This window comes from Microtus pennsylvanicus, chromosome 6 (genome assembly GCF_037038515.1).
Source record: "Microtus pennsylvanicus isolate mMicPen1 chromosome 6, mMicPen1.hap1, whole genome shotgun sequence".
NCBI classification, from domain to species: domain Eukaryota; kingdom Metazoa; phylum Chordata; class Mammalia; order Rodentia; family Cricetidae; genus Microtus; species Microtus pennsylvanicus.
In genome coordinates this window covers 47727749-47753137 of record NC_134584.1, presented here as the reverse complement: position 1 = coordinate 47753137, position 25389 = coordinate 47727749, and the positions used below count along the sequence as shown (strand labels likewise).

Below are 25389 nucleotides of genomic sequence, written 5' to 3'. Positions count from 1 at the left end.
CTTCAGGTTCCTGCGCTGGGTACCCTAAAACGCATCTCTAACGCTTTTGTGACCAAATATATGAAGCTGAGAAACCATCCAAGTATCATTCATTGTTTCTACAAAAATAAAGAGGTAACTGCCATGCTTTCATACATCCCAGGCCTAAAAGGCTAAGGCTCCATGCAAGAACACACACGGTAAAGCTCACAGTTAAACAAGGAAGAGAAGGCCATGTTAAATAGTAGGCAGAGCCAGGCGGTGGTGCACACCTTTAATCCCAACACCCGGGAGGCAGAGGCAGGTGGATCTCTGTGAGTTTGAGGTCAGCCTGGTCTACAAGATCTAGTTCCAGGACAGGCTCTAAAGCTTCAGTAAAACCCTGTTGAGAAAAACAAAACAAAACAAAAAAGCAGACAGAATCTACGGCTGAGCATAGTAGTACAATTTCTTTTGCTTTGTGGAGAAATCTGAAAACCCATTAAAAGAAGCTGGAGGGGAGGAGGTGGGAAGAGCTGGATCCAGCCAACTTCCTACTCCTCTCTCCAGGGCATAAACACTACAGAGACACTCTAGGGAACTCAGTAAGAGAGAGAGAGGGGAAAAAAAAGCCTCTATCCTAGGGGGCTTTATTTAGGCAATTAACAAAACACAAAGGGAGCCTTAAAAAAAGAAGTAGCAACTGCCAGGGATGCCTGACTTTTGTTCCTAACTATCCGTCCCTCACATCTTTGCCTTTGTCACTTTTCCCCTTTCTTTGCTTAAACAAAAGAAAGAAAGAAAGAAAGAAAGAAAGAAAGAAAGAAAGAAAGAGACTCCTCTGCAACAGTGTTCTATTTTAAAATGTCAGGCAAGGCCTCAAGAGGAGATTGACAGTCCTAACACAGAGTGGTGATCAACCAAATGAAAATCATGTCAAGAGAGGCCGTGTGTCCCAGGCTGAATTTATGACACCAAGGACATACGGCTGCACTCAGCCTCAGGATCTCTGTCCTAGCAGACAGGTGTGGTGCCGCAGCAGGCTGCCTGACTACGGGAGGTCGGCTTGTGTCTGTCTCACAAACAGCAACACTGGAGACATTCTTGGGTCAGGCATTTGCTGGGCAGGAGAACAGCCCAAGTAAAGTTCTGAAGCTCAAAGTTATAATTCATCATCAGAAGCGATTTTAAGAGCCCCCAAACGTATCCACACTGTTCAGTATATGTTCTGGCATTAGCCAGTAGGGTCCAACACAGGGAACTTAAAATATCATAAAAACATGAGCCATGTGGGGCAATCTTCACCAAGAGATAAAAAAAAAACACCAAGAAAAACAATATACTGTTATGATATATCCTCGTACTTGAAGAATATTTTTTAAATATTAATATCTATGTAAGTTATTTTTAACCCTAGGCAAAGGTTTGGTTAAAAGCTTGAATTGTACTTTCACCCAATCAAGAATGTTGTCATAGAAGAAGTATTATAAGCACTTACATCCTTAACCACCACAGGCACATTAGTAATACATGAAGCTCCCTTATAAGAGTCACACGAGGAGCAGGACAGAGCCAGAGATCCAGGCAAAAACAGGCCTGAGGCAACAAATTCCACAGAAATAGGACTGAGCCAGTGACCTGGGCCAGAGTGGGCCTTGAAGTGGAAGGAAAAAATTGCTCTGAGAATCAGGGACCAATGCTTTCCTTGAATGGAACAGAGAGGCTAAAATCCACCTAACACAGCAATCTGGAGCAGAGACAAGTCCCAGGCCTTAGAGAAGTTTAGAGTTGGAAAGCCTCTAGGAAACCTAGCTGAGGTCACTTTTTATCTAGTAACATCTTCCTGGAAGGCAGCCCCTGCCACCTTCCTTGCCTCTTGTTCTTTGCACTACAGAATAAAGGCCTTCATCCTCTCTGCCACCTTTTAACCTTTATATAAGGCCCCACATGTTAGCTCCCATGGAAATGACTGCAGGCAAAAAATTAGAGTTAGATCTGAATTATATTTTCTAGGAAATACCATTTGCTTTTACAATCTCTCAATCATGAGGAAGCTTTTTTCCTGTCTTTTATTTATGATAATTTTATTGTAAACATAGCATATGTATATTTTTAGGACTGCATAGACAAATGTTATTTTTAGCTTATTCAAAACAGTACTCAAAAATCATAAAGAAAGCTAACAAATTCAATTAAGTTTCAAAGTGGTAGAAATGCAATTTTAAAAAATCTTCAAGATACACAAGTTAGAGGCAGTAGATACATCAAACTAAAGAGGCCTCTTCCGAGGGCACAGCCTGTGGCTTTGGGAGCAAGGACAGTAAGGCTTAGGCTGAGGCCTGCACAGTTTGTTCACTGCTAACCTGAAGGGTGGGGGGAAGACCCAGTCTTCTGCAGAGGAGCAAAGGAGCTGAGAGCATCCCTAGGAGGCATTCTTGCAGTAACACGGTAAGGAAGTGCCAGCAGGAAAATTATGTTCTAGGACTCTGCTAAAATCAGCACCTAAAAGCTATGCTGTCGGCCTTCCTTGGCTTTGAATTAGAATGCGCCTGGCCCTGTTTGTGAAAGCATTTCTTTTTCTCAGTGTCAGGAAGGACCATGCACGCAGAGCAGATTTAGTTACTGGCCCTCTGTGAGGCATCCGCCGAGGACACCGAGGGCCATGGGGTTTGGAGCAGCCACGTCAGGCGTTGTTCATTCTTTGAGGATAATCATGGCAGATATAAAATTGTGTTTTCAGCGAGCTTGACTCCTGTGGAAATTCACTAAAGTAGGTAGCTTTGTGCTGACCTGTCTGACATGTTTCAGTCTACCACCCAATAAATCAATTGATTTTTATTAGAGAAGGGACTTTAAACGCACAGGCTCCAAATGCACTTACTTCATTATTCTTTTTTTATTATTCATCATTCCATTCTTCTCAAGTGAAGAAATATATATTTCATTTCTCTAGCACGTGTTTTCACATCGTTCACGGCCATGAGCTAACGAACATGAATGGAACGGTGACTTCGCTGTGAAAGCAACATATGGCTCTTATATAGATAAAATGGATTTCATTTCTTAATTTATAGGAGCTTTCGATAGCGACTGGAAGCATGCTAACACATCTAAGGATGACTATAAAGGCACAAACCAAATCTGACTTTTCAAATAAAGCATAGGAGGAAAAACCCAGGGTGTTTTAAGAATTAAATAGAAAGAAGAGAGAGAATAAGATAGTTTGCCTACAAAGAGATCCCATGTAGGTTTTCTACTTTTCTCACCTCTGATTTCTCATTATGATGAGAAATAGCAAAAGTGTAAGTTGGGAACAGGCTCCTAACCCTGACGGAAAAGGAAAGCATTTAATCCAAGGATACTTCCTAATGAAGGACCAAGCCATTAACTTCCAGCCAGGAAGCAAGGCTAGAGGCTAGAGACAGTTGAGGAAATTTTGCAGGAAAAATGACTTGTTGCCCATCTGGCGGCCTAAATGTGTTTCAAAAAAAGGGGAGGGGGGAATAAAATGGTCTACAAAGCAAGTTCTAGGACAGCCAGAGAAATACTGTCTCAAAAAAATAAAAAATAAAAAAGGAAATAAAATGTTTGCAGACACCATGTCTGACATTTTATAAAATTTCACCCAAAAGATGACCACAGTCACCACATAGTTTTTTATTACTCCACAGTGGGATTAGCTAATTTTGTCTTAAATATTCTTTGTATCTCATATTCCTAAATAACTTTAAAAATTATTTTTTTTTTTCTGAGACAGGGTTTCTCTGTAGCTCTGGAGCCTTTCTAGAACTCGGTCTGCAGACCAAGCTGGATTTGAACTCACAGAGATCCGCCTGTTTCTGCCTCCCTTAGTGCTGGGGTCAAAGGTGAGTACCACCACCACACGGCAAAAAACTAAAAATTTTTAAGAGTAATTACACCACAGACTTCTTCGACACAAACCAGATAGAAAATCCAAAGAGTTGAAATTCAGTCTTTATATAAGAAAGCTGGGTATTCTACAGGTAATGAATAAAATATGAAAGGACAATTATACTCTGGAAATAACAGATTAATACAACTGTTTTTTGTGCAAGTAAATAATTGGCCTTAAACATGAAAGGTGGAGACACATTACCAAGAATCAAATCAAGATCTGCAAATCTAGTATTTAAACACAAAAGTGTCATATGCACCCTTTCAGTGACACCTGGCTCTAACATTAGGAAGTGTAACTGGCTCAAAGACCTCATCCATTCAAGCGCAAAAAAAAAAATCCATAATATAAAGAACAATTATAGATTTTCAGAATCCATGGACAATCATTAACTCCTGATTAAGGTTACCTTGTCTTATCTGCAAATTAAATCACAGGATTTGCTTGGCTATATAATGGTATTTTGAAAACTTAAGGTCCATCCGCCTAGGATTTAGTAAACATTTGAGTTTACAATGCCCACAAACAGATCCAGTAGATTATAATGAAATCATTACTCTTTGACGTTTACCAATAAATTCATGTTGTTTTGTTTTGCTGATCCGGTAGCTCATCACTCATTTTTTAATTGTCATCAAAGGCCGACAGATAATAATCACATCACAAACTAGACAAAAGAGAGTAAGGAAAGAGTCCATCTACTTACAGGCTTCCTCGTCGGGGGAGGCTCAGCTCCTTCTGCAAAAGAGAAAACACACATGGGAGATGCCACATCAGCCAAAGTCATCAGAACAACAAGTAACACGTTTGCACATTCTTTATCAGACTTGACTTGACCTTGTTGAGACACCAAAGACTTTGATGACATAATTTTCTGCTGGATCCCTCCCAAGACTGCTCTTGTTACACAAGAAAAGAAGCCTGAAGGGGCAGCTTATACTACAAACAGGTTTATCCAACTTTGAAGCATAAAACCATTCGACCTTCAAAAAGCAACTTGAGTCAAATACTGGGCTGAGTAGCACTGTCCTAGGACTGAGAAAAGTGGGAAGAATCAGGGGACCTATGCAGACAAGAAATATACAGAGGCAGAAGAAATTTCAGAGGGTTATAACTAAGTGAAAGGTGAAATGAAAAGGGCAATTAAATCAGATTATTTAATCAGGCCAACTTACCCTCCAAGGAAACAAATTCAGGCAAAATGCTATGCATATAAAATACTATACTCTGTTATTTTAAAGAGAGCCTGCAAAGGGTTTTCTTCTGGAATTACTTCTCAAAACAAATGGCATTTATTACTTAGGTATTGAAAAGTAGGTTAATGAACCTCTAACAGGTAGCCAGACAGCCACAATTACTGGAGTGTTGATATTTCCAAAGCCTGCTCTCACACTTATCTCAAATTAAGATCATTATCTACAGAATCACAGAGAAGCAAGGGGGAGAAAAAACACCACAACCAGGCAAGAACCAGGCAAACAAACCACATGCAAAATCCTGACTCAGAATACTTCCACCCGCTACAGAAGGTGTAGAGACCCACTCCTGGAGGAGGATTACTGGATGGCAACAATTAAAGAATAGGAAGTCGTGAGTCAGCAGCCAACATAAACCCCAAATGCGGGACACTACAAATCTAGAAGAGTCTAAATTTGGTCACTCATCCTCAGAATTCTCATTTATTTGGCATCTTCCAGAGGCTCCAGCATTCTCTTTGGAAAGGTGTTTCTTCTACGGCCACACCCACCTATTTTTATTGGCTCCTGAATGTGTCAAGGACAACGGTCTCCATCATTTCTAAACAGCACAGCTTACAGAAAACGGCCTGGAGAGCACCCCAGGAGAGGCAAGGGATGGTATGTTACATGGGCTTTAGACATGAAGATGCCTTTATATGGAGTTACCATAACCTATCTCTGGTCAGTGCTGGGGTAACAATCCGTGATTTCAGAAACAAAGCATCCTCCCCCACACAGTGAACATTTTTTCCTGTTTATTTTTACATTTTTTCCCTTAACTCCTTGATTATCCCCCAAGAAATGATAGTATTTGCTAGGCTGGCTTCCTGATTCTGAAACGGAAAGGCATCTTCATTAACCAACGACAAGAAGCCAGTCTGTACCCAGGACAGTCTCCTCAGGGGCTGGAATGCACTCAAAAACCCAACGAGCAACTTTCTGTAGAGGAATTGTTGATTAAGAAAACACTAAAATTAGTTTTGTATTTGGGCTTTTCATTTTTCTCTTACAGAACTCTCTAGAAGTCATAATTCATCAGGTGGTGTCTTTTAGGAAACAAGTGACTCCTTGTACAGCCAAAGGCCTAGAGCCCAGAAAGTTAACATTGCTGTGGCAGAAGCTTGATCTGATGGCGGCATAGATGATACCAGAGGCGTTATTAGTAAGAGCAAGCAAGTAATAAATCAGATGCTATAGCAACTGTATATGCAAATAGAAGGCCCGGAAGACAGAAGAAGGAAAGGTCCAAGCGGGTGACTACGGTTCAATCATCGTCCCTGAAATGACCCGACCATAAACTGGCTACTTTGCTCTCGGAAAATGCTGCTGAAATAGCAAGATAAGGGGATAAGGATCAGCTCTGTTTTTAATCAGAAGCCTTTCCAAAAGCCTGGAATTACAAGTTCTAAATACGGAGAAAGGTTACTCAAGCCGCTCCCCTGCACCACAGGATGGAGCCTGAGCTTCCGGCATGAGGAACAGAGGCCATTTAATAGGCCACTGTCCGCTGACCTGAAGGCACCATGCTCACCAAGCTGAAGGAGCTAATCCACCTGCTGGCTTGAATGTCAGGATCAGGATGGGAAACTCAATTTGGTAGCAAATTGGAATCAGAGGTGATGGTAATAAAACTGGAGAAGTGAATGTGCCGTGGCCAAGACCTGTGAACAACGGTCTGCAAATACCAGGGCGGTCAGCAATTGAGGCCGAGCAGGCAGCAGCTACCACCCTAATGTATGGAGCCCACATGCTAATAAATCAGCACAGGTCAGACATAAATGGACAGCATCGAGGCATTTTACTGCCTAAGCCCCCATGGTACTCCATGTTGGTGTCTTCATTTGATTTCCTTAATGTCAGGATAAGGATAACTAGATAAGTGGTGTGGTATTGGCCCAGGCCATAAACCAAAGAGAGAATTTGGTATAAGGGCACATGTGTTAAAAGCTGTATTAACCAAGAACTAGAAGTGGGAGGGATGTGGGATACAAAGGAAATGAAGTGGCAAGAAGCAGATATCTCAACTAAATATGTTATTAATTATTACTAGACTGAGAACATGTTTAAGAAGATTAAGGTTTTAAATAATTGTTTTCATGGATACCGATTCCTCAGTGATTTTGTTTTAGGCTTACATTTTGCTTGCTTGTTTATTTCATTTGTTTTAAGATAGGGTCTCAGGTTGGCAAGCCTCCTGTCTCAGTCTCTCAAGTGCTAGGATTATAGGCTATGAGCCACCATATTTGTTCTCAGTGGCTTAATATATTTTATAATGTCATTTATCATTATTTTCTTCTTTGCTTCATTTATAAAAATATTAAATACTTATGTTGAAAATCAGTAAAAAGCATGAATAATCTTTTCAGAGACTTGTCTTTTCTTGAGATCTCTCAGTAATATTGAGAGTGGCTATGTCTAGTATACATATACATAACCCTAGCGCTAAGAAGGCTGAGACAGGAAGATGTTTTGATCCACTCTGGGCTATAGCAAGACCCCTATTTCAAAAGGGGAGGAGACAGACTGACAGACAAACTGAGGCTATCAAAAGTTTCCTCGAATTTAAGAAGAGAACCTGTGCAGAATTCAGGATGACAACAGAAGTTCAATGAGTGAGTGTGAGCCTCTGTCAGTCAACCGCAGCCTCCAATGGGGAAGAAGATTTCTTGCTTTATTCATGAAGACAGCAAATTGCAGTGCTGTATATGGCTAAGAAGCTCTCACAGATGTAATTTAAGAAACACTTACAGTGTTCAGGTATTAGGTAACTATATATACACAAAGCTAGTGCGGGACAATTCTGTATTCTGTCAATTACGTTTTAAATAAATGGTGATTGGCCAGTAGCCAGACAGGAAGTATAGGTGGGACAACCAGACAGGAAGTAGAGGCGGGGCAAAGAGAACAGGAGCATTCTGGGGAAAAGCATGTTCTTTCCTGCAAGTCCTGTCAGATACCAATGAAGCAGGATGTGACCAGCCCCACTGAAAAAGGTACTGAACCATGTCACTAACATACTAGAATAATGGGTTAATATAAGTTACAAGTGCTAATACAAAGCCTTAGCTAATGGGCCAATCAGTTTATATCTAATGTAGACTCTCTGAGTGGTTTTCTTTGGGGCTTACTGGCTGTGGGAACTGGGCAGGACAGAAACCCCAATGAGCTGGCCCTCATGTTACACAATGTAATATCACTGCACACCCCACATATATTTAGAGAATTTCTGAACTATTCTTTTAAGAAATCAGGAAACTTAGTCTACGAGTGAATGGAGACACACAGAGATCCAAACAGTGTTGTCCACCAAGTGCTAGTTCTCAATTTGCCTTCGCTTGAGGAGGGCTGCACTCAGTGACTAGTGACTCCCTTCCAGGAGGACGCCACAGACACCTCTTTGACCAAATGATCATTCAACATCACGGGAGCAGGTCGTAATGATATCAAGTACCCTCTGATGGAGGATGAGGTCACTTCTCACTTTGGTTGTCTTCCTAAATTTCTCTAACTCTACTGTCATTAGGAAAAAGCATCATGTACTCAGAGAGAGAGAGAAAGATCCCAGTGCCTGTAAAACAAAGCCCACGAAAACGTAAGGGAACAGAAAAGAAACTATCAGAGATCAGAGTACACTGACGAGGTAGGATGCTAAATTTGGTGTAGAATCTTGGCTTGGATCCTGGATCAAGAAAAGCATATCAGTTCACAGCCCAGTGATAAAAAAACAGTTGAGCAGAACACAGGATTAGGTTGCTAATCATTTAATCCCAGCACTTGAGAGCCAGAGGCAGGTGAATCTCTATGAGTTCCAGGCCAGCCAGGGCTACACAGTGAGACCCTGTCTTCCAAAACCAACCAACAACCCTATGTCTGTAGTTGAGTTGTTAGCAAAGCACTAGTGTGACTTTCCTCGTTATGACAGGGTATTGAGGTTATGTGACATGCTATGTTGACATTGGGGGAACCTGGGAAGAAGATATACAGGAATTCTCTAATGTTCGAGAAATCTAAAATTACCTCCCCCCAATTGAAGTAAATTTAATGGGGGATATTGGTGGTGATAGAGGAAAGATATGAACAAGTAATTAAAATATTCAAGTTTGTTGAAAGGCTTGATTCAGAAAGCTATAGAAATGGTCTAAGTGGGAGAAGACTGTGTAGACCAGCAACGAAGATTAGGTACTTCTATATGACGAATTGTATCTACACTGTACTAAAGAGCTGGAAGTGGAACATAAAAGAAAACACACAGAGGAGTCAAAATCAGGGGCCCTAGGTATGCGGAATTTGATGGAAGAGAAGCTCAGCACGAATGTGTGACATCAAAACTGTCCCTATGGGGCTGTCATACTGAAGGCGGACAGATGGATGAATCTGGGTCCAGAAAGGGGCTGGGACTAGAAATGAACGCTGGAGTCCTCAGCACCTTGGATGGATGGAGAGTAATAAGCACGGGGGGCAGGGAAGAGAGGAGAGTTGGAAGGAGATGAGATGGGCAGGAGAGGGACCCATGGAGACACAAGAAAGGGGTGCTGGACTAGCATGAGCTGGGACTTTTCAAAGCAACAGAAACTTAAGGGGGCTGACATGGAAAGGTTTTTTTTTTTTCCTGTGGTCCCAAACCATCATGCTTTATGGCAACAAAATGACTGGGCAGTGTCGGAAATCAGGTCAGAACCTGGAAGTTCAAGTCCAAGAACACTATGGTTAATACACCTGGAAACATGTCAGAGAGCGCCTCCTGCAGGTTGTGCCTTTAACTGTCCCTACCAGCTTTATCTCATGACTTGTGGCCGGTTCCTATGTCATATGGTTGCTTCTGGGTGTCTTGCTCCAGCTGCCAAGTGGGCCAATGAAAAGAATACGAGCTTCTTTCACAAGTACAAAGAGAAGTAGGGCTAAAGCCACCAAATTTATGCCCAGGGGACTCCCTCCAGATAGAGTTGGGGACTTGAAGATTATGTAGCTTGCTTCCCCCAAACCCTGAAAACAAACAAAATGGCAACAACCAGAACAAACTATCTCCCAGAACCTTCCAGAAAGGAGGAGGCTGTGTCTTCCTTTAGTCACCAGCATCTTCATCTTGACACCTGCTAGCCACTATCTCCCTATTCATTTAAGGAGAGTTCAAAACGCCAGGATGCGCACAGCAGTGGCATTGCAGGCCACAGATGGGAACGTATGATGTAGGGGACAAAACAAAATGCAGCCTACTTAAAAGCTACTCAGGGACACAGACCCAGATGGGTAATGAACAAAGAGGCTTTGGCAGGTGCAAGGCTGCACAGTCTCACCTGGGTGTGCAAACGCTAACAGGGGAGAGAAAATGACAGGGATGAATCATTCTGCTCAAACAGAAGTTCTGAGCGCTGGTCGGCTTGGCTGAAGTGGAGATTCTGAAACCTGACTATACATTAATGTCACCCGGGAAGTGACATTAAAAATACCAGTGCCTTAGCACCACCCTTAGAGAGCCAGAGAGAGAGAGAGAGAGAGAGAGAGAGAGAGAGAGAGAGAGAGAGAGAGAACTGTAGCAACTGTTCATTAGAGGTTAGTTATTTTAAATCACTTTAAAGTCTACCGGTTTGCATAAACCTTACGCTTGAAGAATTTTTTTTCTTTTTAAGAAACATTAATTAACTAGGCCGTCATTTCCATAGTGAGAGCTGAGCTGTGGTGTTACTTGCTGTGTGAGCGGGAAGTGGTATAGGTGAAAGACCTATACACCAGTCTGACAGGCACGGTGGCACGATTCTACAGCCAAATGCTCGCTGCCAAACATGGGCGGAACAGCAGCCAGGGGTGGGGTCACCCAGAGGGCAGCTCTCCTAAAGGCAGGCTTGGCTCACTTTCTTGACTCTTACCAAGTGTCAGGCCTGAAGGCAGAGGACAGAAAGGCTTCTGTCGTAGAACTGAACCACATAGTACTCCTTCCTTCTGAACCAGAGAAGGCAACATTGATTCCCAACCCTTGAAAGCTTCGGGAAACTGTCCCGAAAACACACAGCTTTCTGGACGAAGAAAGTAAAAATAGAAAAAGTAGATATTTGTAGAAAAGTTTAAAAATGTCCACCTTTACCTAGACCACACCTGTGAAATCCAAGGGGCATGGAGGCAAATACAGGATCCCAAAGCATCCCCTTGCTTCGTGCTAGTTCCCCTTTTCTATCTACAATCATAAAAGCAGCTGGTTGTCTGGACAGGATACTGAGCACTGCCATGGAAAAGGTCCACGGGACACTAGCTATTGACCAGAGGAATAAGCCCATCAGATAACAGCGTGAAAAACTAAACTGAGGGCTGGGAGCTGGCTCATTTTGGTATCAACACTTGCTACATAAGCACAGAACCCTGAGTTCAGATCCCCAGTATTGACCTAAAAAGTCAGGTGTGCACAATACACCCGTAACCCCAACACTGTTGGGGATGAAAACAGCAGAACTGTTAGGGCTCACCGGCTGCCAATCCAGCACCAGGCTCAATAAGAGACCCTGTTTCAAGAGGTAAGGGTGGTGACAGAGCAGGCCACCATACTTCTCTTCTGGCCTCAACTCACATGCACAGGCTTGTACATATTCCTCCACATATACCACACACACACACACAGACACAGACACACAGACACAGACACACACACACAGACACACATCATCCATTTTCCTACATATATCCATTGTGAAAATAAGAGGATGTCAAACACTTCCTATTGCTACAACAAAATACCTATGGTGGAATAGTTCTTAAACACAAGAGGTTTGTGCAGTTCATAATTCATGAGGTTGGAAATCCAAGTCAGAACATCTCTTGGCCTCATGGTGGACGGTAGCAGGGCTTAGAGCATACGCAGAACAGAGTACGTGATGAGAGAGAAAGTCAGAGGGACTTGGGGGCCAGGATAACTCTATAATAATCCACTCTTGTAGGACCCAAGGTTCCATCAGAGGTTCAGTTACACCTCTTGCAGATGGCATCCTGTATTTGGCCACACCCCCCTGAACACATCCTATCCTATGAGTACAGCATCCCTGATAGAAATAACTAATTACTTCTCAGTAGGTTCTAACTTTTTTTTTGTTGTTGTTTTTTTCGAGACAAGGTTTCTCTGTGGTTTTGGAGCCTGTCCTGGAACTAGCTCTTGTAGACCAGGCTGGTCTCGAACTCACGGAGATCCGCCTGCCTCTGCCTCCCTAGTGCTAGGATTACAGGCGTGCGCCACCACTGCCCGGCCCAGTAGGTTCTAACTTTTAAAGGTCTCGTCTTCTCTCTATGCTGACATGCCAAGAACCTAGCTTACAAGAAATAAACCTTTGGGAAACACACCAAAAAACCTTATCCCAAACCACAGCCAGTGTGCCAGAGAGGTGATGTGAGAGGCTGAAAAGAAGGGGGGTCATCAAACAATGGTGAGGATGATGTGGGGGACAAAGTGGACATCAGCTTTGCCCGAGCACAAGGGAAACGGACACATTTTCAGAGTAAACGTGAAGTTATTCACTTGTGGGTCTATAAATTCAGTTTCCGTGAAGGCAAAAATCTTCTGTCAAGGGTGAAGGCAAGGGCACATTTGGGGATTAAAGCAAGCGAAATGGGTTTCCTTTATTCAATCACACACTTTTTAGTAAAGGTTGACATGGCAGAGACCATGCCATCTCTGGGAATCAAGGACTCCACTCAGTGTAAAATGCAGTGTGAAAAGGCCCAGGATATAGGAGGGCTCTTCAATGTATTCAACAGCAAAGGATGGGCATGCTGGGTTTCCTGAGGGTCAGCACTGCCCCTCATCCACGTGACATGCCATGCCCTGTTATACAAGATGGCAACTTCTGTTGGAACCAACACGGTCCATAGCTTCTAGGCAGCTCTCAACCTGGGGGGCAAAACAACCCTTTCACAGGGGCTGCCTAAGACCATCAGAAAACCCAGATATGTGTATTACAATTGATAATAGTGTTACAGTTATGAAATAGTAATGTAAATAATGTTACTGTGGGGGCCATCACACCAGGAGGAACTGTTCACAGGGCCTCGGCGCTAGGAAGGCTGAGAACACTGCTCTGACTAAAGTGAGCAATAGCAGGGCTCATTTTCCTTGACCAAAGGAACGAGTTGAGAGACAGTATGTGGTCCAACCTGGACAAAGTGGATGTAAAACGATGTTTGCTTGGGGAGACCAGGAAAGAGCATCTCTTCACCTCATGGTGGTGGATGGTAACAGCAGCTGGAGCGTGTGCCTCATCCAAGAGAGTTAGCAGGAGAGGCAGGGAGCTAAAGATGGGCATCAAAGGTGAATGGGAAAGACGGGGAGCAGTCAGGCACCAGGTGACCCTTGTGAAACAATGGATCCAGCCTTGCATATTTCTGGACTTTCAGGATAGGTGAACCAAAGAAGTCTGTTGTGGCTTAAACCAGTTGTGTTTTGTTTTTATGATTCAGCGATTCCCAAGTGTCACAATACTCTGCTGGTGTCCTTTGCATGGTCCTTCTACTGTAAGGAGAAGGTTAGCTAGGCAGCCTCAGGGCGGGCTGAGGAAGTCCTGCAGGGATGGAAGGTGGAGGGCAGGATGGGTAGAGGTGAACCCTTAGAATGGCTGGGAAGTACAGAAGAAAAAGAACTCAACAGGAAAGAGTGCAAAGGCAGGGGTGTGGCCACATTATGGATTCTATTCAAAGAGCCTGCATTTGTTCTGTGCAAGGGGGACTCCATGGAGCACATCAACAGGAGAGCATGGCCAGGTGACCGACGACAAATGAGTAGGGATGTCTTAGAGGCCCGATCTAATATCCTGAGAGGATGGCTGAGCACCAGGACCAAGGATGAAGTAGAGAAAGGCAGGCAGTATTGGGCAGGCTAAAGATAGGTCTGGGCACACAGCATCGCAAGGGTACGAGAAGACATGCTTGGCTTCTGGGAGAGTCAGAAGGGCCATGATGGACAAGAAGAGAGTGCTACCCATAGACGAGGAAAGGGGGCTTCGGGATGGAAAAGCACAGAGGGCTTTCAGAAGACAGAAACTGAAAATCTGAAATTGACTAGGGAACAGTTGAATGTGTAAGTTACCAACAGGGTTCCAGAGTACAGGAGCAGGGACAGGGCTGCAAAGATACGGGCAAAGCCAGTCTCCCAGGCTTGTGTGGAAGTTAGCATCGTGACAATCTCCTTTTCTACTCTGCACGTTCCACATAAACGGTGTGAGTCTACAATGAATTCACCTACATCACAAATATCATGGTGGACGCTGACTTCCTGCATGTTGGCAAACACTGGCTTATGTCATCTTCACCATTATTCCTGTTTCACCAATGAAGGAACGGTGGCAAATGTCTTAGCGCATCCTTAAATCTGCACCTGCCCCCTCCAGGGAACAGAAAGTGCCTTCCTTACCAGGGCATAGCTGGGTGTATTTGTCCCAGCCTCCCCTCATGTTGTCTTCAAAGGGACTTCAGAGGGGCTAGTACCCTGCCAGCATCTCTCGGAAATGAGAGGCACACCTGACTTGGCCAGCTTCTTCTAAGCAGATTTCACACTTCAATTGCCTTTACAGACTCTGATTTTATTTGAAGCACAGTCCTGCGAGCATGTTACTTTTTAACACAGACTTTTTCCTCCAGTAGAAAAGGCATAACACGCCAAATAATCAGCTAACTCTAAGTAAATGAGCAAGAAAAACAAGCTTCCTTGCCAATCAATTACTGTGGTTTGGGAGACTTCCTAACGCATTATGCCCTTGATGTCAGAACATCAATCCTGGAAATCAGGCACGTGTGTTCTCAGTATTGCCAAGGAGACGTCCACTGGAGGCTAAGTTGGTGCGCTTCTCTGTAGAGCTCTGCTGAGCAATAGCAAACACATATGTGATCAACAGCTGCACTTCACTGAGTGTCTACTATGTGGCATGCCATGTGCACGAGCGACCTCAAGGTTAACAGCTTCTGGCCCACAGTCATATTGTACATGATGTGTTCAATTTCACAAAAAAACAAAAGAACTCTTTCTAGGGAAAATTGTTGTGTCCATTTCAAGAGTTACAGAAACTATTGTGGGTCATACTGGAAAATCAAGCTTTCTGAAACAAAAGAAGCTACAACAGAAAAGAAGATTAGATCCATTGGGGTTAATGCTTAAAGATATATTTATTGTGTTGGGGAGATGGTCCACTGAAACCATCTCAAGGATCTGAGTTCAAGCACCAGAACTCAAGTTAAACAAAGAAACCCAAAAAAACAAAAAAACAAAAAAAAACAAACAAAAAAAAAAAAACAAGGAGGTCCCTTCTTAAGTTAGCCCGAGAGGTCCTTTCTTAAAAAAAAAAAGTGATGGTTATCTAAGGAACATCATCTGAGGCTGTCTCTGGTTTACAAACACACACACACACACACCACATACACAAAATAAACACAAATCCATCATACACAAAAAGACAAACTTACGGCCACAGCTTTATTCCAATACAAGGCAATGCTACAAAGCGCCCTGCAGAGCCTCCCCTGCCTTCTTCACAACTCAGTCTCCTGAGCTACAAAACTAGGCTCGCCCACCCCATCCCAGGACACATCCAGAGCCACAACAGCGTGCTCATGCTGCTCTGTGCTGACAGTTCCCAACACCCTAGATGCCAGCACTTCCACCTTAAATATATGCTCAGACTCTCTGAGGGAGGCAGGCAGGCAGGCCTACATAACATGGGTCAAGGTCATGAGCAACAGTCCAGACACCTTCATCCTGCTGGTCCTGAGACTTGAACCTGGCCTCAGTTCAGTGAAGATTCCAGCAAAGACACACCCAGTTAGTTATTCTATTAAGAGGGCCATTCTCTATTTGGACATCAAACACCAATTCAAGATGTTGAATGTAATTGCTCTTAAGAAAATGCAAATTGGAAGTTCCTTCAGCATCTGGATAAAAGCAAGGTCACTGTGAGCAAGATCTGACTTCTCTTTCTGTCCTTAGAATAAACTTAGGAAGCCTTTTTGATAAATAAGCATATCAACCCTGCCGCTTAACTGTGTTTCTTGCTACTGGGGCAAGCCTCTGACCCTCAGTGAGCTGAGATAAAGAGGCCACACTGCACAGCTGTGCCCCACAAGGCCCCACAATGCCTTCCCTTCTCCCACTCATTACCAGCAAATTACAGTAAATTCAAAATATTGATCTGCAAACCCCTATATGGGAAGAAAGTTACCATCGACTTTTATTGCTTACTGTTGGGTCCAATTCCCTGGAATCAATAAAAGCTACAATGTTCATAAGCTTCTAAGAAGAGAGTTAATATAGTGGATATGAGACACCTTTTAGAATCATTCTAAGTCTATAGGATTCTCCATCAGCACTGGGGCAAGCATCCTCAGTGTTCGAAAGTCCGATTTGATTTCAAAGTCTTCTCATTACCCAGGAAAATGCCCTGGGAAAGAAGTGAGTATCAATGCCAGGGAATGAAAACGAAGCAATTAGGAAGAACCCCGCCAGGCAGAGCCTCACTCCCGCCTCCCGTTCTCTCATTTATGCACCCCCAAATCGCTGCCCCACCCAGTGTGGATTACTAATCATTGTGCTCATGTTTTAAACAGCTATCTCTCAAGCCGGACGTCAGATGGGTTTCACTGACCACTGAATTCCACGCCCCATCCGGGAAGACCAGTTTGCTGACAGAGTTCTCTATAAACAACACTTCCACTGCCCCTAATATAAAGAATCAATATCCTTTTATGAACTGATTTTCAAAAATCAGATAGTAATTCTAAGGTTCCATTAAAATTACTGACAACCTTAATACAAAAAGAAAAGGCTTTTTATAGAACCCGGAAGCAGGGCAGGAGAAGGCTGTCTGACCAGGGACAGAGGGTTTAAACCCTCTGGTGAGATGAATCATTTTTATTTACTAAGGCTACCTCGTGGTTTATCCAGCAGTCACTGTTCTGAAGGGCTGTTTTAGTGAGGAAATTTATTGGTAGATGAGCTCAGGGGAGCGCTTGAAAAACTCTATGAAGCTAATACCCACAAGTCTACTTTCTTCAGGCTATTCCTCTCTATTTAAATGCAAAAGACAACACAAAATATACATGCAAAATGAATGCAGGCCATGGAGATTAATGGCTCACATATTCAAATAATCGATAATGTGAACGTAAGCCTCTAACAGGACTGAAATTTATTGTAAAGACAGATGGCTCAGTAACATAAACAGTTGATTTGGATGTATTTCACTTAGGAAGTAATAGATCCTATTTGGGACAGAGTAAAGAATCTGACATTTTCAGAAATATTTTTTAAAGATTTAGTGTGTGTGTGTGTGTGTGTGTGTGTGTGTGTGTGTGTGTGTGTGTGTGTGTATAAGAGAGAGGCTAAGTGCTGTGTGTGTGTGATGCGTATGTGGTGTCTGTGTGTGTCGTACATGTGTGTGTGTGTGTGTGGTTATGTACACATGAGTGCATGTGCACTCAGAACCCAGAAGCAACAGATCCCCTTGGATTTCAGGCAGTGGTAAGCCTCCCCTGCCCAGCCCCCCACCGCCTCCCCTCATGTGGATGCTGGGAAGTGAACTCGGGCCCTATGGGGAAGTAACATGCACCCTAACTGCCGAGTCATCTCACCAGTATACTGAACTTGAATATTTTTTCCTTTCCTTTCTTTTATTTTTAGTATTTTCTCTTAGTGTACAGATAGAAGCATGCTGGAATTGGGACCTGCGAGGAAGATGGGTGCCCTGTCTCCTAGATCACACCTTTACTCCAGTACCACTAGCAAAAATGGTGCTACCACGGCCACTACTGCAGGGCTAGGCTGTATCATGTGTGTCCTCACTGGCCTCTAGGAAGCCTTACCACGATCCTGAAACATGGAAAGATTACCAGTATTTTCCAAATAGGGAGGCTGAATCTCGAAAACTATGTGATAGTCTGCCAATGCCCAAAGCATTGCATTAAGGACAGCGGAGAGCAGCCTCTGTCCTTGACGATGCTGTTCTAATGCTGCACACTCACTGTGGACAATTCTGTCATACCCATTTTCATGTGTGAGATACCCATTTTCTATATTCCTTGCAGATAAGGACATGTCGGGTTAGACATCTTCCCAAAGTCCTTCCCACTGACTTCTACAGTCAGCTCGAACTGTAGACCTAACACACAGCACATGCCAAGATGGCCCAGATGCCCTGAGTGAAGGCGTAGTTTCTGGTCCAGATACTAGGACCAAGGAGCCTGTAAGCTGACCAATGTTCCATCAGAAACAAGCTTTGGAGACATTGATTACAGATCTGTCAATTTGTTTCCCTTTTCCTAAAATAAATTTGGGGGAGCTTCACAGTGTGCACTAATGACTTTGAAGTTAACCAAAGAGACTCGGAGCTTAATGGCATCGCATTTGTGACAGTTAATTAGCAGAAAATATTTCCATGCAGGGAGGTTTTCTGCTTTTTCTAAGCATCAAAAACGATAAAAGGCTCTGGGGTTTTAATTGCTTCTTCCCAAAGACTGACTTCTGGTCTTTTTGCTGAAAGACACAATCCTCCCTTCGAAGTCAAATGGTCCCTTGTGACTTCCGTGATCACAAGGACCCCGACTGGGGTGGACATTTGAATTTGAGCTTGAAGAAGATGTTCCTAATGTAACTTATTGTTGTTATCCAAACTAGAAAGAGATTTCCAAGCGGTAGCTCTCTACACTCGCCCCATATGAACACAGCCACACGCAACACTGGTGAGGGGGGAGGGCGTCCACTCTGGTTTCCATGGAACCGCACCTAGAAGGTCCTTTCGTAAACTTAACAAGCACACTAGACAGCACTGGCTTGATGTGTACACTGCACTGGAGCAAAGGTGTGTGTCCTTGGGCAGAATTCTCTGGATTGCCTTGCAAGTATGAAATGGACTACTGAGTCCGGATTCTTTCCCATAGAACATAGCTGAGAACACAATGACTAAACCACATGATAATGTCAAAAAATGTAAGCAAAGCGTTGGGCAGGGGAGGGAGACAACAAACTTGGAAGCAAGACAAATCTGAGCCTACTGAGGCTGGGGAACCAACAAGGTCACTCAAAGCATCTCATTATTTAGACAAGTTGATGAATTTGTACCCTCCTTTTTTTTTAAAAAAAAAGCCTCTATCATTTTCATACTAGGTTTAAACAGAAGAAAAAGCAAGCAGAATCACACACATTTAACTGTGTTATCAGTCAAAATTCCAAAAGAGTGGCTAAACAGGACTGTGAAAGACTCGCATGCCATTGAGAAATTATACATATACATAAACATATTTTAGAAGTTGAGTCCCATATGACGACCCATGCATCCTTGGGATCATCAGGATGAATGAGCTGACAGGGTGGGGTGGGTGGGCAGAGTCTCCAAAAAGCAGCAAGGTTCAGTGGATCAGAAGACTCCAGAGTCTGCACGGCAAGGTGAGCGCCAGCCTCATTTTGCCCATGACTTTGGGCAACTTGTGTGCCCTGTCTGTGACTCTCTTTCATCAGTGGCAATTACAGTTCTCTGTTGTTAGGAGGATTCAATAAAAGAATACACATAAAACGTCTAGCAATGGATGTGGCCCAGAGCAAGCCCTCTCCCGTTGTTACCGTTCGATCTGAAATATGTATGCACACATCTGACACGGCAAGCCCAGGGTTTTGCCTTTGCAGAATGCCAAGGATTCAGCCATAATGAGTTATTATGCTGATCTATATGTTCAGCACACCAAAAGACAGATTAAAAACTAGTAACGAATTTAAATACACTCTAAGCCTACTTCAATGCAAGCTTAGAGAATCTATTCCATTCTTGTATTATTGATAGGACTCTCAGGTGCTTTCCAAATAGCTCTATTTAAACCCAAATGGATTATCTAGGCACTTGAAATTGCCATTTATCAAGCATGAAGACCACCTCTTAATGAAAAGCAAACTTCTTAAAGGGCTCCAATACCATCCAAACACATGCTGCACATACCCGCATCTGCCCCAAGCGCTCTACAGCCATATATTTTAAGCAGCTCTTATTTTTTTAAGTCTTATGTGGCTTTCATTAATTTACAAAGCAAAAAGATTATAGTTTACTATGCCCAGGAACTATATGTTAGATCCCTTGTGTCTGATGCTGCATTTTCCTGAGCCCACCTTTCGTCAATAAGCAACAGTGTTGCTTTAACTAAAAAGTGTGGAAAATTCTGATTGAATTTTCCACTTCAAAGTACACAGAATAATTTCATCTAGCATGCTGTGTTAGAAAATCTATGCTCCATTCTGACCTCCTGTTGCAGCCCATTTCGAGAACTGGTGATATACCCTATCACCCTGCATGGCTGGCGGAGTAGAGTAAACATATTGGCTGCAAAACGTTTTGAAAAGCTCCCTGCTCCACATAGATCCCCGCTACTGTCAAAAATCACATACGTGCTTGCATTCTGTCTGTGCAAAAGCATGACAGAGCTCTAAGAGAAATTCCCACAATAAAGAAAAGTAGCTACTTGCAGAACACACCACCTAAACCGGACTACCAAATGCTTGCAGTGAGAGGGGAGGGAGAACAAGACTCAGCCTTAGTGATTCACCCGGAGGCAGATAACAGAAGACATTGCTAACTGTGCCCTTCTTTAATTCAAGATTAAAACAGAACGTGATGAGATTTCCACAGATAGTGCTGAGAAACAGTACACAGTATTACGGCCTCAGTACACGCAGAAAGGAAGGTAACATATTGGTTAACTTTCCCTTTACTCTGCAGTTTAGGCAGTTTGTTGTCTTTTTTTTTTCTTTGAGGGGAGATATGACAGCTGATCAGCTTATTTTCCTGGACTGGGAAGCAAGGACAGTCCTTGAAAAAGTTTGGCAGCTGAGAAGAGTACACTCAATGAAATGCATTAGCGCACCAAGTAGAACACCTAAGGAATGCTGTTGTAACCACAAAGCCTTCCGGGTTAGAGCACTTCTCTCATGCCCTCACTGAAGGCAGTGAGAAAGATGCATTTCAGGTTCATGGAACAGCCACCTAATTGGGAATTTTTCATGTTCCCTGAATCAAAGGGGCACAAAATCCACTGAATTTTACATTTCTACAAACTATGTTCGGAACTTCCATTGATGTTATGATCTGAGGAGAAAAATTTAAAGTCTACAGTGAAAACATTGTGTCCAAGTAAGACTGATGTAGGATTCCCCTTTGTATGCTGTGAATATGTTTTATTACCATTGGTTAATAAAGAAGCTGCTTTGCGCCTATGACAGCACAGAATAAAACAAGGTGGGAATTCCAAGCAGAGATAGAGAAGAAAAGAAGGCAGAGTCATAGAGATGCCATGTAGCCACCTAAGGAGACAGATGCCCAGGAACCTTACCAGTAAACGACAAGTCTCATGGTAAAATATAAAATAATGGAAATGGGTTCATTTAAGATATAAAAGCCAGCTAGTAATATGCTTAAGTGATTGGCCAGGCAGTGCTATAGTTAATAAAGTTTCTGTGTGGCCAGGAACAAACTAACAGCCTCTGACACACAACACACTGATCCTGACCTGTCTAGTAGCAGAGCTTCCCTATTAACTAGGACCACAAAACATCAGGCTGGGGACAAATGCTGCGCTCTCTTCTCTTCTCTCTCTCTCTCTCTCTCTCTCTCTCTCTCTCTCACACACACACACACACACACACACACACACTTACTTAGGTTTAACTGAGTCCTACTTTTAGTATAATGCTAGAATAACCACAAAGAAGAGAAGCCAGTAAGATCAAACACACTGACACAGCTTATTTTGAAGAGGATGTGGAACAAGGAAACACTCCTCCAATTGCTGGCAGGAGTGCAAACTTGCACAGCCACTTTGGAAATCAATATGGAAGTTTCTCAGAAAATTGGGAATAAATTTATCTCAAGACCCAGCTATACCAATCTTGACTATCTACTCAAAGGATGTTCAATTATACCACAAGGACACATGCTCAGCTATGTTCATAGCAACATTATTCATAATAGCCAAAACTTGCGAACAACCTAAGATGCCCCTTAACCAAAGAATGGATAAAGAAAATGTGGTACATTTACACAATGTAGTATTACTCACTTAAAACATTGTAAAACAAACAAACAAACAATGGCATCATGAAATTTGCAGGCAAATAGATGGAACTAGAAAAAAACATCCTGGGTGAGGTAATCCAGACTCAGAAAGACAAACATGGTGTGTACTCAATCACAAGTAACTATTAGATGCAAAGCAAAGGCTAACCAGGCTAAAATCCACAGCCTCAGAGAATCTACAAAACAAGGAGGGCCCTAAGAGGGATGCATGGATTTCCCTGGGAAAGGGAAATAGAAGAGATTTCCTAAGTAAACTGGGTGTGGGGGGATGGGAAAATGAGGGATCAAGTTGGGCAGGTTGGGGGCGGGACAGAGGGGGAGAGTGATAATTGGGGGTGGGCTTCGGGGGGTTAGGGAGAAACCTGGTGCCAGTAATCCACAAAAATGACCCCCAGCTAAGGCTTCTAGCAATAGTGGAGAGGGTGTCTAAATTTACCACCTCCTGTAATCAGATCGGAGACTACACTAATTGTTATCAGAGAGCCTTCATTTAGTAACTTATAGAAACAAATGCAGAGATCCACAGGCAAGCACTGGGCAGAACTCTGGGAATCCTTTTGAAGAGAGGGAGGAAGGATTGTACCAGCTGTGGGGGGGAAGAGGGGCATTTCAAGATCATCATGAGGGAACCCACAGAAACAATTAACTAGGGCTCATAGGAGCTCACAGACTCTGGACCCACAGGTAGGGAGCCTGCATGGGACAGATCTAGGCTCTCTACATATGTGTGACAGTTGTACAGCTTGCTCAAAATTTGTGGGACTCCTAGCAGTGGGATCAGGGCCTGTCCCTAACACCTGAGCTGGCTTTTAGAAACCTAGTCCCCAAATTGGTTGCCTTTCCCAGCCTTAACACAAAAGAAGGAGCTTCATCCTACCTTAATCAATATGTCATGCTTTATTGACACCAAAGGGAGGCCTGCCTCTTTCTAAACAGAAACAGGAGGAGGGGATGGAGGCAGCAGGAGAGATGGGGGGGCAGGACAGGAAAGAGACTTCAGGTTAGGATGTAAAATAAAAAAAAATAATTAATAAAAAAAATTAAGAAAGACAAGTCAGTTTAATGTCACACTATGTACTCCCTATATGCTTAGTGAGTAACTTTAACTCCTAGTCTGAGACTCACAGTGAAGAAAGAGGTGAAGTGACCTGTGCTGTAATGCAGCAAGGTGTTAGATACAACTCGCAAGACTGCAGCAACAAATCCAGACGAATCTGAGAACAAGGACCACAGAAACAAAGGTCTGGGTCACCACAGTGATCAACTCCCTAAAGAAACAAATTCGAGTCACACAAATGCATGACCATCACAATGGGTCTACAGTTTATGTGAAAGGCACAGTGAACATGGACTACACTCCAGTGTGCTTCTACCAGTGACAGGAAAGCAGAGCGTGGATATCATTGTTCTGCCATCAATGGCCAAGGCTTGTCTTTGTTCTCCTTTCTCCATGACAATATTTCCCCTTTCTAAGACTTCTATTGTAATGTGGACAATTACAGCAAGCCAGTACTCACAGCAATGTGACCAAAGCTTAGAAGCAAAGTTCAAAAGGAAACATACAAGCTTGGCTGGTTCCTCCTCCTGTCATTCCACCAGGATTGGGAGTGGCCATGGGACTTTTCTGTCCTTTAAAGAGGTTTATTACTACTCAAAAACTTGTAAGCCCCAGTTTCAGGCTTGTTGTTTTGTAAGATGGGGAGTGGGGGTCTCACTGTGATGTGCAGGGTCTTGGTGTTATCATCTAAGACAGAAAAACAACTATGCTGCAGGACACAAGCAAACACATGACACCATGAAAGAAGACAGAGACAATTTCTGCAGAAAGAACTAAAAGTATGAACAAAAAGGGAAAAGCCAGAATTCAGAATACATCAAATACATCAGAATGGGGCTGGAGAGATTGATCAGAGGTTAAGAGTCTGGCTACTCTTCCAGAGGTCCTGAGTTCAATTCCCAGAAACCACATGGTGACTGACAACCAACTAAAAAGAGATCTGTGCCCTCTTCTGGTCTGCAGGCATACATGCAGGCAGAACACTGTATGCATAATAAATAAATATTTTTTTTTTAAAAAAAGGAGGAGGTTGTGATGGTGGTCTACATTTAAAAAAAAGAATACATCAGAATGAAATGGGCAAAGCAAAGGGTTGATGCTGAAGTAAAAACAGTAGAAATCATGAAAACTAAATTGTCAAGAGAAAAAGAAAAACCAAGACAGGACTTTTGAGGATCTGTGGAATAAATCGTACCACACAATCTATGCCTGGTTGGAATCCCCAGAAGAGAAACAAGCCAGTATACCATGGCCAGTGTATTCCCAAACTCAGTAAAGGTCACCAGTCCATACCAAGAGGCACAAGGAAGCCCAGGCAGAACCCAAAGAAAACTATATTTAGCCATTTTAGTCAAATCGCTTTTTCAGGTAGAAAGTGTGTCAAAATGTAGGAGGTAATAGGACTGGGTGTTTATCAAAGTTACACACGTGCACCCCACATACATACACAAACACACATACACTCATACTTGAAAAAATGTCGAGTAGGCTCCTGTGTGCCTTTCATCTCTGTACTCGGGAGGCAGAGGCAGGAAGAGTCTGAATTTGAGGCTAACCTGGGTTACATGTAGTGCCAGGTCCACTGACATACATGGTAAGATCCTGTGTCAACGATGCTAAATGAATGATCTGGCCAAGGATAGGTCAAGACTCTGAATCAATTACAGAAAGATTAGCAAACTGGTCTCTGAGCAGCGAGTGCCTCTGAACTGCGCCCCTAGAGCACCGCTGGGAAATACTCCTTCCAGAACTCTACCAGAATCCACAGAAGCAAGGAAAGACTCAACTAGCCTTGCCTGGGCAAACATTTGAGTTCCTTTTCAAAGCCATCATGTTCTAAAGCGATTTTGTTTCCGCCTCTCGGATGGATGCACACAGAGATACAGAGGACCCAGAAGCCTTTGAAGGCAAAGGGATCCTTGGAGTTCTTTTTCATAAATCCACAAGCCATAATGAGTGGCCACTATACTTAACCTACCCCATGATCTTTTCACCTCTGAATTAAAACGTTCTATGCTCATGCCAGCAATTTTCCTGGAACACAGGCCTTTGGTGAGCCTAACTCTTATGACTCTGAGATAAGGCAACATCTACAACTGTGTTTAAGACCTAGGAAAAAAAAATTCCTCCAAGAACAAGAACAGTTGGGCA

At 43.1% G+C, this 25389-nt stretch overlaps 1 protein-coding gene across 5 annotated transcripts in view; it reads right to left on the bottom strand.

Annotated features, from left to right (window-relative positions):
• Nucleotides 1-25389, bottom strand: part of Mast4 (microtubule associated serine/threonine kinase family member 4) — a 582086-nt gene that overhangs the window by 267864 nt on the left and 288833 nt on the right. For all 5 annotated transcript variants that reach the window (XM_075976161.1, XM_075976162.1, XM_075976163.1 and 2 more), the window contains one exon: nucleotides 4581-4612. In XM_075976161.1, the coding sequence (XP_075832276.1) occupies nucleotides 4581-4612 (32 nt within the window). The remainder of the gene's footprint in view (nucleotides 1-4580; nucleotides 4613-25389) is intronic.